The following is a 16,066-nucleotide window of genomic DNA, read 5'->3' as shown; positions in this document are numbered from 1 at the left end:
ATATATATATATATATATATATATATATATATATATATATATATATATATATATATATATATATATATATATATATATATATATATATAAAATACGCATTATAGTGGTTAGGTTGGGGTTTAGTAATAAGGCAACTATAATTTTCTTTTGGTTCGGGTCATGTAAATTTTTATTTATTTACTGGTTTATTTTCTTTTATAGGTGTAACTTTCGCTATTTTAAACTGATCAGGAAAAACTCCTTGTTTTATTGAAAATGAAAACATCTTCACAAGAATGTCTTTAATAACTTCGTTTAAATTTTCAATTATTTTTAATTATTTTGCTATTTATATCATCAAAACCATTCACTTTGTTTGATTTTAGCATACTAAAAGCTCCCAAAACGATTATATATTTGCTTCGTTGTAGATGCGTTTAAAAAAGATTTGTTTGCCAATTGGTATTTCATTTGGTTCTAAAGTTATAGAGAAAAAAATAGCGAAATGATGGGAGATGTCTCTTTTAATAACACCCTTTTTTAGAGATTCATAAAAATATCGTTAGCTTTTTTTTTTTTGTTTTTTGTTTTTTGTTTTATATTACAATATTTATTACAATTTAAATAAACGAAACTTTATAACAATAATAAAAGTTAAAAAGTCAAGATATCGTAAAGAAATAAATATTAAAAATAAATATAAAGAAGGCGGACACTCAAAGAAGATCATCAGGTCTTGTCACAGAGACACCGCTAATTGCTTGTGGATAAAAAAACAAACAAAAAAAATAAATTAAAAAGAAATTACATTAAATATATAAATATACTAATATAGATAAGGGATTTTCAAAATATTTAAAAGTAGATTCGTATATTATCAGTTGAAAAATGAGTTTTTTAAGATTTTGTTTAAAAGAATCAAAATTACATTCTTGAGAAAAATCTTTAGAAGTATTTAGAACTATACTATTCCATAAAAATGGTCCGCTAAATGAAACAAAAAATATTCCAAAATTAGTTTGAGAAAATGGTTGTCGAATTAAATTATCGTTCCTTAAAATATACTTATTTCTATCTCTTTGTAAATACAAGTTACGAAAAGAAACGGGTAATAGGTGGGTCTTGCATTTATACATAAAACAAAGAATATTAAAAATATTTAACTCATATATATTGAGTGCTTTCATATCATATAAAAGAGGCTTAGCGTGAGCAAAACGGTCCTTGAAATTTATAAGGCGTGCTACATTTTTCTGTTGTCCATAGAGAGGTTTAAGTTTACTTTTATAAGTGCTACCCCAAGCAATGTTTGCATAATTAGTATGGCAATGAATTAGCGAATAATATAGCTGAATTAACGTATGTTTATCTAGAAAGTCTCTTATTTTGTTTAAAATGCCTATATTCTTTGAAACTTTATTGCACAAGTTAGCAGTGTGGCTTTTCCAATTAAGATTTTCATCGATATATGCACCTAAAAATCTTGTCACTAAAACTCTTTTAATAATTATGTTATCGATAAAAAGAAAGGGTAAATTGCTAGGCAACTGGTGCTTTTTACCATAAGGATGAAAAAGAATCCATTTAGTTTTTTAGATTTTAGTTGGTTTATCTGTTAATGGAAACATTCCATTTTTAAATAAATCGTTATAAAAATTTTTTATGGTGCACTTGATGTGGTATTCAAAACAATTTAAGTTGAAATCACCGGTTAAATAGTTTAGTTTGTTTAAAAGTATATTTTAAGTTTTTTTGGTTATAATTTCTTTTATATAAATGCGCACACAGCCACCTCGCTTTTTCGCTTTACGCTCAAGTGATATTGCTTTAAAACCAGGCAATTCGATATTTGAATTAGAATTTACTTCATCAGAATCGTGCCATGTTTCGGTTATACAAATTAAATTAAAAATGTTCAGGTTATCTTTCATACTTATAAAAAAACTTTCAAAATTTTTTTTAAACTTCTTATAATAATATGCAAAACATTTAGGCGGTCACGCTCTTTTATTTCATTTGCATAGAAATAAGTGCAATTACTTTGTAAAGCACGTGCTTCGCTAAAATAATTTCAGATCATTCATCAATAAAATAGTGATTTGTTTGAAAAAAATTAAATGACGTTTATTCAAAATCATTAACTAGAAAGGAATCCATTATAAAAGAACTCTGAAATTCTAAAATGTTAGAAATAAAAGAATTCTTATTTTAAAAAATCACGCGTTATCAATTTATTGTAGACGACTATCGCAATATTTACCTTTTGTTGGTAGTTCTTTAGCTTCTATAAACCATTTTTTTCTTATTTCCGTTGTTCTCTCGCTATAATCATCGTTTATGTATATACGATCTGTCCAGAGTTTTAATTTCGAGTAACTTTCCATTATTAAATGTTTATCTTTATAATTTAAGAATTTTACAACTAAAGTTCAGTTTTTTAATTTTTCACCATGTTCTTTTTTTCGAATTCGATGAGCTCTTTCGATTACAATATTCTTTCAATACCAAGTTTTAAATTTAACAACTCTTGTATTCTTATCTCGCTCTCTTGCCAAATTTTTTTAATCACTTTCTTTGATACCACTAAACCTTAAATTATTTCGCCGACTGCGATCCTCTAGTTCTGCTAGTTTGTCTTTAATCGTATTATTTCTCAAAGTTAATGCTAGAATTATTTAAAGATGTTGCTATTGTCTTTTTAGATTCAATGAGTTCCGATAATATGTTTTCGTATTTTTCATTTATGAACTTAACAGATTTCTATAGTTCGCCAATTTCATTTTTTAAGTTTGCGTTTTCCATTTGCACACTAACAAGCTTGTTTTCCATTTTATCAAATTTATCATAAAATACTTTCAGCAATGTATTTTAATGAATCTCTAGAAGCTACTTTACTTGTGAAATAGTAAACTTTGCCATCTTTTTTTTTAAATAGTTATTTGTCTAATGGCACGTCCGTACACGTTATATGCGCAACCCTTTAGTCTTTCCCCGTGAGTCTGCTTTTTCCTTGACATCAACATGAAAAAATGGTTGAAGTACATTAATTACTGCTCGGCGTACTAAAGTTTCAATTATCTGGCCGATGATTGAAGATGATACTTATATCTAATGGGTAAATCCCATACCTTTTTAAAACCACTAAGCTACTAAGTTGTTAATTACCATTTGATGTGACAAATACAATAATTATAAGTAAATAAAGAACAAAGGAGATTTATTTTTTGTAATTGTCTGTGCTTTTTTTAAACAAGAGGTTTTCAATTGATCAAATATTTTCTTACAATATTTTTTAAGAGATCCATAAAATGCAACATCAAGAGATTGCAGTTAATGAACAGAGTTACCAATTAAAGAACAAGATACTGCTTTCTTCTCAACAAGATACTATTTTCTTAAGTAAATTCAAGTAACTTTTTACTGTAAAGATTGCTTCGATTATAACTAATAGGAATGCTCCTACATTTTGATATATATATATATATATATATATATATATATATATATATATATATATATATATATGTATATGTTTGTCTGTGTCTGTGTGTATATATTGTTTTTGCAGAACACTAATAATTTTTCTTGATATAATGATATTAGTTTTTGTAAGTCTACAAGTAGTAACTATCTTCTTATATATGAATACGGTAATGAATAGTGCGCATAGTTACGCCTAATGTTAGTGTTGTTAATGACGGTTCTGTATTCTGTAAAATACACCATTTCTTAGTTTTTAAGAAGTTTCTAGACTTTTATATGCGCGGTTTCTTTTTCCATGCGGTCTTTCAAGTTAAGTCAGCTTACGAATTCGAGATGACGTACTTTTATTCTCAAGAAGAGTTGATGTTGTTCATTGTTTAAAAAAAAACTTTAAATAATCGTTTGTTTGTTGTTGGTTGTTTTTATTATTCTAATTTTTATAGCCTGTTTTCATTTTTTAGAAGAAGTTAGAAATAAAATGTCTGGTAAAATAGTTTTTTTAGTACAATCTAAACATGAATGCTGTAATTTATCTAATCTTCTAAATATGAATACTGTAATTCAATAGTGTTAGTGTCGTTTCACTTTCTTTTTTAATAAAGAACTTTCTAGGCTTTTCTAAAAGCGTTTCTTTACTCCACGCGGTCTTTCAAGCAAGGTCTTCCAGCCGATTAGAGCTGATAAATTTTTAGTTTCAAGTGGAACTGATGTTGTTCATTGTTTAAAAACTAAAATTTGTTTGCTGTTCGTTGTTTTTATTTTTCTGTTTTTTTTTTAGAAGAAGTAAAAACTAAAATGACTTGTAAAAAAAATTTTTTTAGTACAATGTTTCTTTTTTAGTAAAGTGTTTCAGTTTTGTCTTCCGTCTTTTTAGATCATTTTAAGCAAGTATTGTTTCATTTTTTTAGAGCAGTTAGAAGGAGCTGAAGGCCTTTTTAGTAAGTATATAGTGTATTGTAGTTTATTTATAATTTATATTAGTAACATAGTTATATTAGTTTATTTATAGTTTATATTAGTTTATATAGTATAAAGTAGTTTATTTATAGTTTATATTAGTTCAAGTTTATTTATCGTTTATATTAGTAAGTTTATTTATAGATTATAGATTAGGATTAATGAGAATACAATTTTTTTTTAGGCAGGGAAGCTGACAGCGACTTAAGTAAGTTTTATCATTTAGATTTTATTTGAGTACAAATGTAGCATTAGCAATGTTATTGTATATAATTTCATCTCAATTTTTATTTTTAGACAGACAGGTAGAACTCAGTAAGGACTTAGATTTTGTAGATTTAAAAACTTCTTTTGAATATTCTTTTAAAGCATTGAATATGTTTTAAATATTTTAATAAATTTTGTCATTTAGGTGTGGTAGCATCATCAGTTGGTGCAAGTGGTAGTAATGTCTTTTATTTTATTTTACAGCAAATAGTAATGTTTTTTAATTTATTTTAAAAAGAATCAACAAAATTTGTTTATTTAAACATAATCATCAGGATAAAATAGATAAGATAGATAAAATAGCTTTTTTATTTAATATTTTTTTATTTAGTTATAACTTCAGTTGCACCAGCCACAACAGGTAACTTCGTACATTTATTTTAATATACTTGAATTACATTTGTTACTTAACTTTTCAAGCAATAAATATTGTTTATTTCAACATTATCGTCAACATTATATAAATAAACTTTTTATTTGACAATTTATTTTAGTTGCTTCTGGATCAACTTTAAAAAATGGTAACTCATTAATTCATATTTTATTATATATAAATGTAGATAAAAAAATGTAAGTTGGAAATTTTTGTAGATTTAAAAGCAGTAAGCTTTTTTCTAAAGGTTCTTTCTATTTTTGGAATAAATCCACTATCACTACATTTGTTCTATGTTTATATAATGTACTTTAATAATTTTTGTCATTTGAAAAAAAATATATCAATGTTAAATTACACCAGGTTGTCGAAAATAGTTATAGTTTAATGATAATGTTGTAGACTGTTAGAGCAGATTATAGATCTTTGATCTATTTAATCTATTTAATAACCTACTATCAAAGAGAAAATTTACTATCAGTTGTTTGTTTGTTTTTCTGTTTAGTTGACAACAATGAAGAGAGAGGTAGTATATTTAAAAGGATTTTTATTTTTTTATAAAGTAACTAAAATGTTTTTTAAAATATTGTTGTTAACTTAAAAGTAAAACAGTAGGTTTTTATATTTTTATACAATAAGCCCAAGAACTTATAGTTCTTGGGCTTAACTAAGGTAATACTTAAAATTATATTGTCAATAATAGAGAAGAAATTTAAAATTCTCAGTAAGACAGCTTCTTATTATTTTACCAAAAGTTAGTTTAATTAAAATTTATTTTCTTTAGTTGATCAAGAGAGAGCTAATAAAGGTATAAGTTGCATTAGCTTAGTGAATTTATTTTTAAAAAGTTAGGTAGATATTTTAACGTCTATACATTTAAGTGCTTTTATTGTTTAGACACAGAATTGAAGACTGAAATAAGTCAGTGTTTTTGCTATTAAAATAATTGTTAATAGGAATTCGTTTATTTGTACTGTAACTGTAATTTCAAAACTTCAAGTACTAAAGCTTTATTTTCTTTTTTCTTTTAGGAGAGTCGGAAAAAAAACTAAGTATAAATTATGTGATTACTATAGTTAAATAAAGCATTTATATCTGTACACTCAGTAGTCCAAGTCAGTTGTCACATTTTAGAAATTGTCCAGGAGAGAGTAAATAGTAAAATAATTAGTCTTTATTGGCTTTTTTATTCTTGATGGTTAAATTTATGTTTTAATTAATTTGTCTTATTTAATTTGTCTTGAGGCACATGAAATATAATTTTGACAAAAATAAAAAGTTAAATAAAAAAAGTGAAAAGTCATTTCTGAACTACAGACGTTTTTCCTTTAAACATTGTGGAGACACCAGACCCTTTATATTGACCAAACTTTGTTTCAAATTGTTGCAGGAAAACAGTCTTTATACCTATGTAGATACTGAAAAAATTAAAAAGGTCTCATACATAACTCATTTTCAAAAAAAACTGGATAACCGACCTTTGTCTCCTGAGGTACAGATATTAAAATTGAAAGTTTTTTTTAGTTTTGATTTAGTTTATAGTTAATTTTAGTTTAGTTTATTTAGTTTTAGCTTCAGTTATCTTTTATCTTACTTTAGACAACTTCATGGAAGAAATGAGGGGAATAGGTAAAAAAAATTATAGTTAAATATTTATTTATACGTAAATATAATTCTATCAATTATTCTGAAGTATATTTTTTGTCTTTAGTGTCTGGTAGAAGCATAACTGGTAGGGCTGTGTTTTAAATTTTATTTATTTTTTACGGAGAAATATGTGCAATAGGTGAAAGAATTATTTATTATAAATATGACATTTTTAAACTATTTGCATTTTACTCATATTTTTATTAGAATTAAATTTCTCACAAGTTTAACTTTTTTTAATTTACTTTTTTTTAATTTATTTTTAGCATCCTCTTCATCCTGTGAAAATGGTGAGGTTATGCTTTATATTTTGATTTAAAAAAATTGCAAATGTTTTTAAATTTTATTATATCCTTCTATTTGTAATTTAAGAGTCGTTAACATTTGAGGAATATGAAAGATATCGCTCCCAACACCCAGGGCCTCCTTCAATAAGTGGCGAAGTAATGGCGGTATGGATGAGCCATCTTTCAAATGGAGGGCTCATCCATACCGGGGTGTTGGGAGACACCGAAGAAAAAACAGCAACCAAAAGGTTGTAAATGTCTTCTATCAGTGAAGATATTTATAACTTTTTTGTTGCCGTTTTTTCTTTGGTGACTTTTTTTTAATTTTGTAATTTTTTTTTTAATTTGTAATTTTTTATTTTTTAATTATATACTATTGTTTGTATTTGGTTTGTTTTTGTCTTTTTTAATTGAAATTTTATTTGTTTTTCACCAATTAAACTTAAATATAGTTAAATTGATTCACTACCCAATCATCATAATGGGATGCTACATTCTATTTGTTAAAAATAATTAATTGGTAGTTTAATTTATTGAAAACACTGCTTTTAAAATTTACTATAAGCCAAGACTATTTAGCTATATAAATGCAATTTATTTATATCTATTTGATTTTTTATCTTTAATGTTTTTAGTTTGGCTCCTTGAAGCATTTTTTTTTTCCTTTTAATTAAAATATTTTAAATCTATTGTAATGTCTTTTAAATATAACTAAAGTTTACTAAAAGCCAACGTCATAAAACAACACCGACAAGTTGCATCATGACAGCAGTTTAAGTATGATAACAGGCTACCAAAAAGCAGGTAAATTGTTTTCCAGTTTGTTTGTTTTGTTTTTCTTTTATGTCTACTTATCTGTTACAATTTTTATTTTAGGTTTGTCATGTGACGCATTAATGCAATATAAAAGATCAAAGTTTACATATTTTTTACAATTTGTAATACACATTAGGGTAGAGTGATTTTGAAAATTTTTGAAATTTGATTTGCCTGAGCAGCAAATCAATATCTTTTGCTGAAAAAAGAACCTTACTCTTTTTTTTTTATAGTTTAGATAAGTTCTTGAGGTGTTCCCCTTTGGATTCTAAATTTTTGATGGGTACTAATATTGTTTAAATTTTTTTTTTCTAAACTATATTAACTTGATACTTAAAAGAAACAAAATAATATACTGATTTTGAAAATAATATTTGTTTTTATTAAAAAATTAAAATTAAAAAAGTAGAGTTGTTTTTTTCATCAAAAACCCCCGTCCTCAGCAAAACGTGGGTTTTAAGGTATATTTTTGCAAGTATTTTTTTCACTAAAAAATTTTTCTAATAAAATTATTATTTATGAAGCAAGCATTTTTTTCTGCTTTTTTTGAGTCCAAGGTTGATATGGTTTAGAAAAAAAAATTCTAAAATATTAGGACCTGTCAAGAATTTAAATTCCAAAGAGGACCCTCTAGATCTCATTAAAATCAAAAAATATTTTTTTACTTTTATCTTATAATTAATAGACGTTTATTCGTGTCTCAGTAATATTGGTTTTTAAACTCTTTTTTTTTTGCTATGAAAATCGCTCCACCCTAATACACATGTTTGATTGTAAATCGACTTTTTTTTGTTTGAAACGTATTTGTACTCAATTGCTTAGTTATTTATAATAAATTTATTTAGTTGTGTGCATTTATCGTTTTAAAGACAATTTCCTTTTTTAAAGAAACATGTATCAAGGGGATACCAAAAAATTAATAACTCATAAATAAATTACTTCACTTCATATTAATCTTATTAATTAAAGTTCATGCTATAAAAAATATAACAAGAATTTAGATTTAATCTTTCGTCAATTTAAGGCATGATGAAGTGTTATTATTTTGTGTCAGTAACTAAAAACGTATTGTGTTGAACTTAGTAATGTCTAGGAAAATGGTTCGGCCATACACTGATATGACCTATGCCAGTTGTAAATTACTCAAATAACGTTAAATAATTGGTAAAATAATTTATTTTAATTTTACAGATAGTTTAATTTTTCAATTTGAAGGAGTTTTTCTTACAGGGTATTAGTTAAGGTATCGCAACTTTAAATTGTGGAAAACAGCCACTATAAATTAACAGACCGACCGTAACCCGTATTACGGGTTGCTTTCTGCTAGTAATATAAATAATCTTTTAGGCCTGCCGACAGTAGAACTCACTAGTACATAAGCAGTAACCTATAATATAAATAATCTTTACGGCCTGCCGACAAGGGTTCCTTACATTCCATGAAAAAGTCCTTCAAGAAAAATTTGGAAGGATTTATTAACGAAGTTTTTAGTCACATTTGTGAAAATTATTGTACTTCAAGTGCACTCTCAACTTATTAAATCTGGGATGGTTAAGTAGAAAAGAAAACAAATTAAGTCTTCGTATGATTTTAAGTAAAAATAGTTATAGAAATGACGCCCATGGGCTTACCTTTTACTCACAAGCCTTTCCCACAGGAACGCCAAAAGTGAAGTAGGTTATCCCAAATTTAACCACACAGTTACAAATTCCTGGATCCGCCCCAGATATATATGTATATATATATATATATATATATATATATATATATATATATATATATATATATATATATATATATATATATATATATACATATATATATATACATATATATATATACATATATATATATATGTATATATATATATGTATATATATATATGTATATATATATATATATATATATATATATATATATATATATATATATATATATATATATATATATATATACATATATATATATACATATATATATATACATATATATATATATGTATATATATATATGTATATATATATATGTATATATATATATATATATATATATATATATATATATATATATATATATATATATATATATATATATATATATATATACATATATATCTGGGGCGGATCCAGGAATTTGTAACTGTGTGGTTAAATTTGGGATAACCTACTTCACTTTTGGCGTTCCTGTGGGAAAGGCTTGTGAGTAAAAGGTAAGCCCATGGGCGTCATTTCTATAACTATTTTTACTTAAAATCATACGAAGACTTAATTTGTTTTCTTTTCTACTTAACCATCCCAGATTTAATAAGTTGAGAGTGCACTTGAAGTACAATAATTTTCACAAATGTGACTAAAAACTTCGTTAATAAATCCTTCCAAATTTTTCTTGAAGGACTTTTTCATGGAATGTAAGGAACCCTTGTCGGCAGGCCGTAAAGATTATTTATATTATAGGTTACTGCTTATGTACTAGTGAGTTCTACTGTCGGCAGGCCTAAAAGATTATTTATATTACTAGCAGAAAGCAACCCGTAATACGGGTTACGGTCGGTCTGTTAATTTATAGTGGCTGTTTTCCACAATTTAAAGTTGCGATACCTTAACTAATACCCTGTAAGAAAAACTCCTTCAAATTGAAAAATTAAACTATCTGTAAAATTAAAATAAATTATTTTACCAATTATTTAACGTTATTTGAGTAATTTACAACTGGCATAGGTCATATCAGTGTATGGCCGAACCATTTTCCTAGACATTACTAAGTTCAACACAATACGTTTTTAGTTACTGACACAAAATAATAACACTTCATCATGCCTTAAATTGACGAAAGATTAAATCTAAATTCTTGTTATATTTTTTATAGCATGAACTTTAATTAATAAGATTAATATGAAGTGAAGTAATTTATTTATGAGTTATTAATTTTTTGGTATCCCCTTGATACATGTTTCTTTAAAAAAGGAAATTGTCTTTAAAACGATAAATGCACACAACTAAATAAATTTATTATAAATAACTAAGCAATTGAGTACAAATACGTTTCAAACAAAAAAAAGTCGATTTACAATCAAACATGTGTATTAGGGTGGAGCGATTTTCATAGCAAAAAAAAAAGAGTTTAAAAACCAATATTACTGAGACACGAATAAACGTCTATTAATTATAAGATAAAAGTAAAAAAATATTTTTTGATTTTAATGAGATCTAGAGGGTCCTCTTTGGAATTTAAATTCTTGACAGGTCCTAATATTTTAGAATTTTTTTTTCTAAACCATATCAACCTTGGACTCAAAAAAAGCAGAAAAAAATGCTTGCTTCATAAATAATAATTTTATTAGAAAAATTTTTTAGTGAAAAAAATACTTGCAAAAATATACCTTAAAACCCACGTTTTGCTGAGGACGGGGGTTTTTGATGAAAAAAACAACTCTACTTTTTTAATTTTAATTTTTTAATAAAAACAAATATTATTTTCAAAATCAGTATATTATTTTGTTTCTTTTAAGTATCAAGTTAATATAGTTTAGAAAAAAAAAATTTAAACAATATTAGTACCCATCAAAAATTTAGAATCCAAAGGGGAACACCTCAAGAACTTATCTAAACTATAAAAAAAAAAGAGTAAGGTTCTTTTTTCAGCAAAAGATATTGATTTGCTGCTCAGGCAAATCAAATTTCAAAAATTTTCAAAATCACTCTACCCTAATGTGTATTACAAATTGTAAAAAATATGTAAACTTTGATCTTTTATATTGCATTAATGCGTCACATGACAAACCTAAAATAAAAATTGTAACAGATAAGTAGACATAAAAGAAAAACAAAACAAACAAACTGGAAAACAATTTACCTGCTTTTTGGTAGCCTGTTATCATACTTAAACTGCTGTCATGATGCAACTTGTCGGTGTTGTTTTATGACGTTGGCTTTTAGTAAACTTTAGTTATATTTAAAAGACATTACAATAGATTTAAAATATTTTAATTAAAAGGAAAAAAAAAATGCTTCAAGGAGCCAAACTAAAAACATTAAAGATAAAAAATCAAATAGATATAAATAAATTGCATTTATATAGCTAAATAGTCTTGGCTTATAGTAAATTTTAAAAGCAGTGTTTTCAATAAATTAAACTACCAATTAATTATTTTTAACAAATAGAATGTAGCATCCCATTATGATGATTGGGTAGTGAATCAATTTAACTATATTTAAGTTTAATTGGTGAAAAACAAATAAAATTTCAATTAAAAAAGACAAAAACAAACCAAATACAAACAATAGTATATAATTAAAAAATAAAAAATTACAAATTAAAAAAAAAATTACAAAATTAAAAAAAAGTCACCAAAGAAAAAACGGCAACAAAAAAGTTATAAATATCTTCACTGATAGAAGACATTTACAACCTTTTGGTTGCTGTTTTTTCTTCGGTGTCTCCCAACACCCCGGTATGGATGAGCCCTCCATTTGAAAGATGGCTCATCCATACCGCCATTACTTCGCCACTTATTGAAGGAGGCCCTGGGTGTTGGGAGCGATATCTTTCATATTCCTCAAATGTTAACGACTCTTAAATTACAAATAGAAGGATATAATAAAATTTAAAAACATTTGCAATTTTTTTAAATCAAAATATAAAGCATAACCTCACCATTTTCACAGGATGAAGAGGATGCTAAAAATAAATTAAAAAAAAGTAAATTAAAAAAAGTTAAACTTGTGAGAAATTTAATTCTAATAAAAATATGAGTAAAATGCAAATAGTTTAAAAATGTCATATTTATAATAAATAATTCTTTCACCTATTGCACATATTTCTCCGTAAAAAATAAATAAAATTTAAAACACAGCCCTACCAGTTATGCTTCTACCAGACACTAAAGACAAAAAATATACTTCAGAATAATTGATAGAATTATATTTACGTATAAATAAATATTTAACTATAATTTTTTTTACCTATTCCCCTCATTTCTTCCATGAAGTTGTCTAAAGTAAGATAAAAGATAACTGAAGCTAAAACTAAATAAACTAAACTAAAATTAACTATAAACTAAATCAAAACTAAAAAAAACTTTCAATTTTAATATCTGTACCTCAGGAGACAAAGGTCGGTTATCCAGTTTTTTTTGAAAATGAGTTATGTATGAGACCTTTTTAATTTTTTCAGTATCTACATAGGTATAAAGACTGTTTTCCTGCAACAATTTGAAACAAAGTTTGGTCAATATAAAGGGTCTGGTGTCTCCACAATGTTTAAAGGAAAAACGTCTGTAGTTCAGAAATGACTTTTCACTTTTTTTATTTAACTTTTTATTTTTGTCAAAATTATATTTCATGTGCCTCAAGACAAATTAAATAAGACAAATTAATTAAAACATAAATTTAACCATCAAGAATAAAAAAGCCAATAAAGACTAATTATTTTACTATTTACTCTCTCCTGGACAATTTCTAAAATGTGACAACTGACTTGGACTACTGAGTGTACAGATATAAATGCTTTATTTAACTATAGTAATCACATAATTTATACTTAGTTTTTTTTCCGACTCTCCTAAAAGAAAAAAGAAAATAAAGCTTTAGTACTTGAAGTTTTGAAATTACAGTTACAGTACAAATAAACGAATTCCTATTAACAATTATTTTAATAGCAAAAACACTGACTTATTTCAGTCTTCAATTCTGTGTCTAAACAATAAAAGCACTTAAATGTATAGACGTTAAAATATCTACCTAACTTTTTAAAAATAAATTCACTAAGCTAATGCAACTTATACCTTTATTAGCTCTCTCTTGATCAACTAAAGAAAATAAATTTTAATTAAACTAACTTTTGGTAAAATAATAAGAAGCTGTCTTACTGAGAATTTTAAATTTCTTCTCTATTATTGACAATATAATTTTAAGTATTACCTTAGTTAAGCCCAAGAACTATAAGTTCTTGGGCTTATTGTATAAAAATATAAAAACCTACTGTTTTACTTTTAAGTTAACAACAATATTTTAAAAAACATTTTAGTTACTTTATAAAAAAATAAAAATCCTTTTAAATATACTACCTCTCTCTTCATTGTTGTCAACTAAACAGAAAAACAAACAAACAACTGATAGTAAATTTTCTCTTTGATAGTAGGTTATTAAATAGATTAAATAGATCAAAGATCTATAATCTGCTCTAACAGTCTACAACATTATCATTAAACTATAACTATTTTCGACAACCTGGTGTAATTTAACATTGATATATTTTTTTTCAAATGACAAAAATTATTAAAGTACATTATATAAACATAGAACAAATGTAGTGATAGTGGATTTATTCCAAAAATAGAAAGAACCTTTAGAAAAAAGCTTACTGCTTTTAAATCTACAAAAATTTCCAACTTACATTTTTTTATCTACATTTATATATAATAAAATATGAATTAATGAGTTACCATTTTTTAAAGTTGATCCAGAAGCAACTAAAATAAATTGTCAAATAAAAAGTTTATTTATATAATGTTGACGATAATGTTGAAATAAACAATATTTATTGCTTGAAAAGTTAAGTAACAAATGTAATTCAAGTATATTAAAATAAATGTACGAAGTTACCTGTTGTGGCTGGTGCAACTGAAGTTATAACTAAATAAAAAAATATTAAATAAAAAAGCTATTTTATCTATCTTATCTATTTTATCCTGATGATTATGTTTAAATAAACAAATTTTGTTGATTCTTTTTAAAATAAATTAAAAAACATTACTATTTGCTGTAAAATAAAATAAAAGACATTACTACCACTTGCACCAACTGATGATGCTACCACACCTAAATGACAAAATTTATTAAAATATTTAAAACATATTCAATGCTTTAAAAGAATATTCAAAAGAAGTTTTTAAATCTACAAAATCTAAGTCCTTACTGAGTTCTACCTGTCTGTCTAAAAATAAAAATTGAGATGAAATTATATACAATAACATTGCTAATGCTACATTTGTACTCAAATAAAATCTAAATGATAAAACTTACTTAAGTCGCTGTCAGCTTCCCTGCCTAAAAAAAAATTGTATTCTCATTAATCCTAATCTATAATCTATAAATAAACTTACTAATATAAACGATAAATAAACTTGAACTAATATAAACTATAAATAAACTACTTTATACTATATAAACTAATATAAACTATAAATAAACTAATATAACTATGTTACTAATATAAATTATAAATAAACTACAATACACTATATACTTACTAAAAAGGCCTTCAGCTCCTTCTAACTGCTCTAAAAAAATGAAACAATACTTGCTTAAAATGATCTAAAAAGACGGAAGACAAAACTGAAACACTTTACTAAAAAAGAAACATTGTACTAAAAAAATTTTTTTTACAAGTCATTTTAGTTTTTACTTCTTCTAAAAAAAAAACAGAAAAATAAAAACAACGAACAGCAAACAAATTTTAGTTTTTAAACAATGAACAACATCAGTTCCACTTGAAACTAAAAATTTATCAGCTCTAATCGGCTGGAAGACCTTGCTTGAAAGACCGCGTGGAGTAAAGAAACGCTTTTAGAAAAGCCTAGAAAGTTCTTTATTAAAAAAGAAAGTGAAACGACACTAACACTATTGAATTACAGTATTCATATTTAGAAGATTAGATAAATTACAGCATTCATGTTTAGATTGTACTAAAAAAACTATTTTACCAGACATTTTATTTCTAACTTCTTCTAAAAAATGAAAACAGGCTATAAAAATTAGAATAATAAAAACAACCAACAACAAACAAACGATTATTTAAAGTTTTTTTTTAAACAATGAACAACATCAACTCTTCTTGAGAATAAAAGTACGTCATCTCGAATTCGTAAGCTGACTTAACTTGAAAGACCGCATGGAAAAAGAAACCGCGCATATAAAAGTCTAGAAACTTCTTAAAAACTAAGAAATGGTGTATTTTACAGAATACAGAACCGTCATTAACAACACTAACATTAGGCGTAACTATGCGCACTATTCATTACCGTATTCATATATAAGAAGATAGTTACTACTTGTAGACTTACAAAAACTAATATCATTATATCAAGAAAAATTATTAGTGTTCTGCAAAAACAATATATACACACAGACACAGACAAACATATACATATATATATATATATATATATATATATATATATATATATATATATATATATATATCAAAATGTAGGAGCATTCCTATTAGTTATAATCGAAGCAATCTTTACAGTAAAAAG

General features: G+C 25.2%; 1 protein-coding gene across 1 annotated transcript; it reads left to right on the top strand.

Moving 5' to 3' along the window:
• The first annotated feature begins 1,755 nt into the window (after positions 1 to 1,755).
• On the top strand, positions 1,756 to 8,115 carry LOC136080176 (uncharacterized). Its single transcript, XM_065796788.1, has 9 exons — positions 1,756 to 1,869; positions 4,337 to 4,400; positions 4,604 to 4,627; positions 4,717 to 4,734; positions 4,832 to 4,861; positions 5,018 to 5,047; positions 5,181 to 5,207; positions 5,565 to 7,797; positions 7,870 to 8,115. Exons 1-8 carry the CDS (start codon positions 1,756 to 1,758, stop codon positions 5,618 to 5,620), a joined length of 363 nt encoding a protein of 120 aa, XP_065652860.1. The 3' UTR covers positions 5,621 to 7,797; positions 7,870 to 8,115.
• The last annotated feature ends 7,951 nt before the right edge of the window (positions 8,116 to 16,066 follow it).

This window comes from Hydra vulgaris, chromosome 05 (genome assembly GCF_038396675.1).
Source record: "Hydra vulgaris chromosome 05, alternate assembly HydraT2T_AEP".
NCBI classification, from domain to species: domain Eukaryota; kingdom Metazoa; phylum Cnidaria; class Hydrozoa; order Anthoathecata; family Hydridae; genus Hydra; species Hydra vulgaris.
This window is presented reverse-complemented; position numbering and strand designations above follow the sequence as displayed.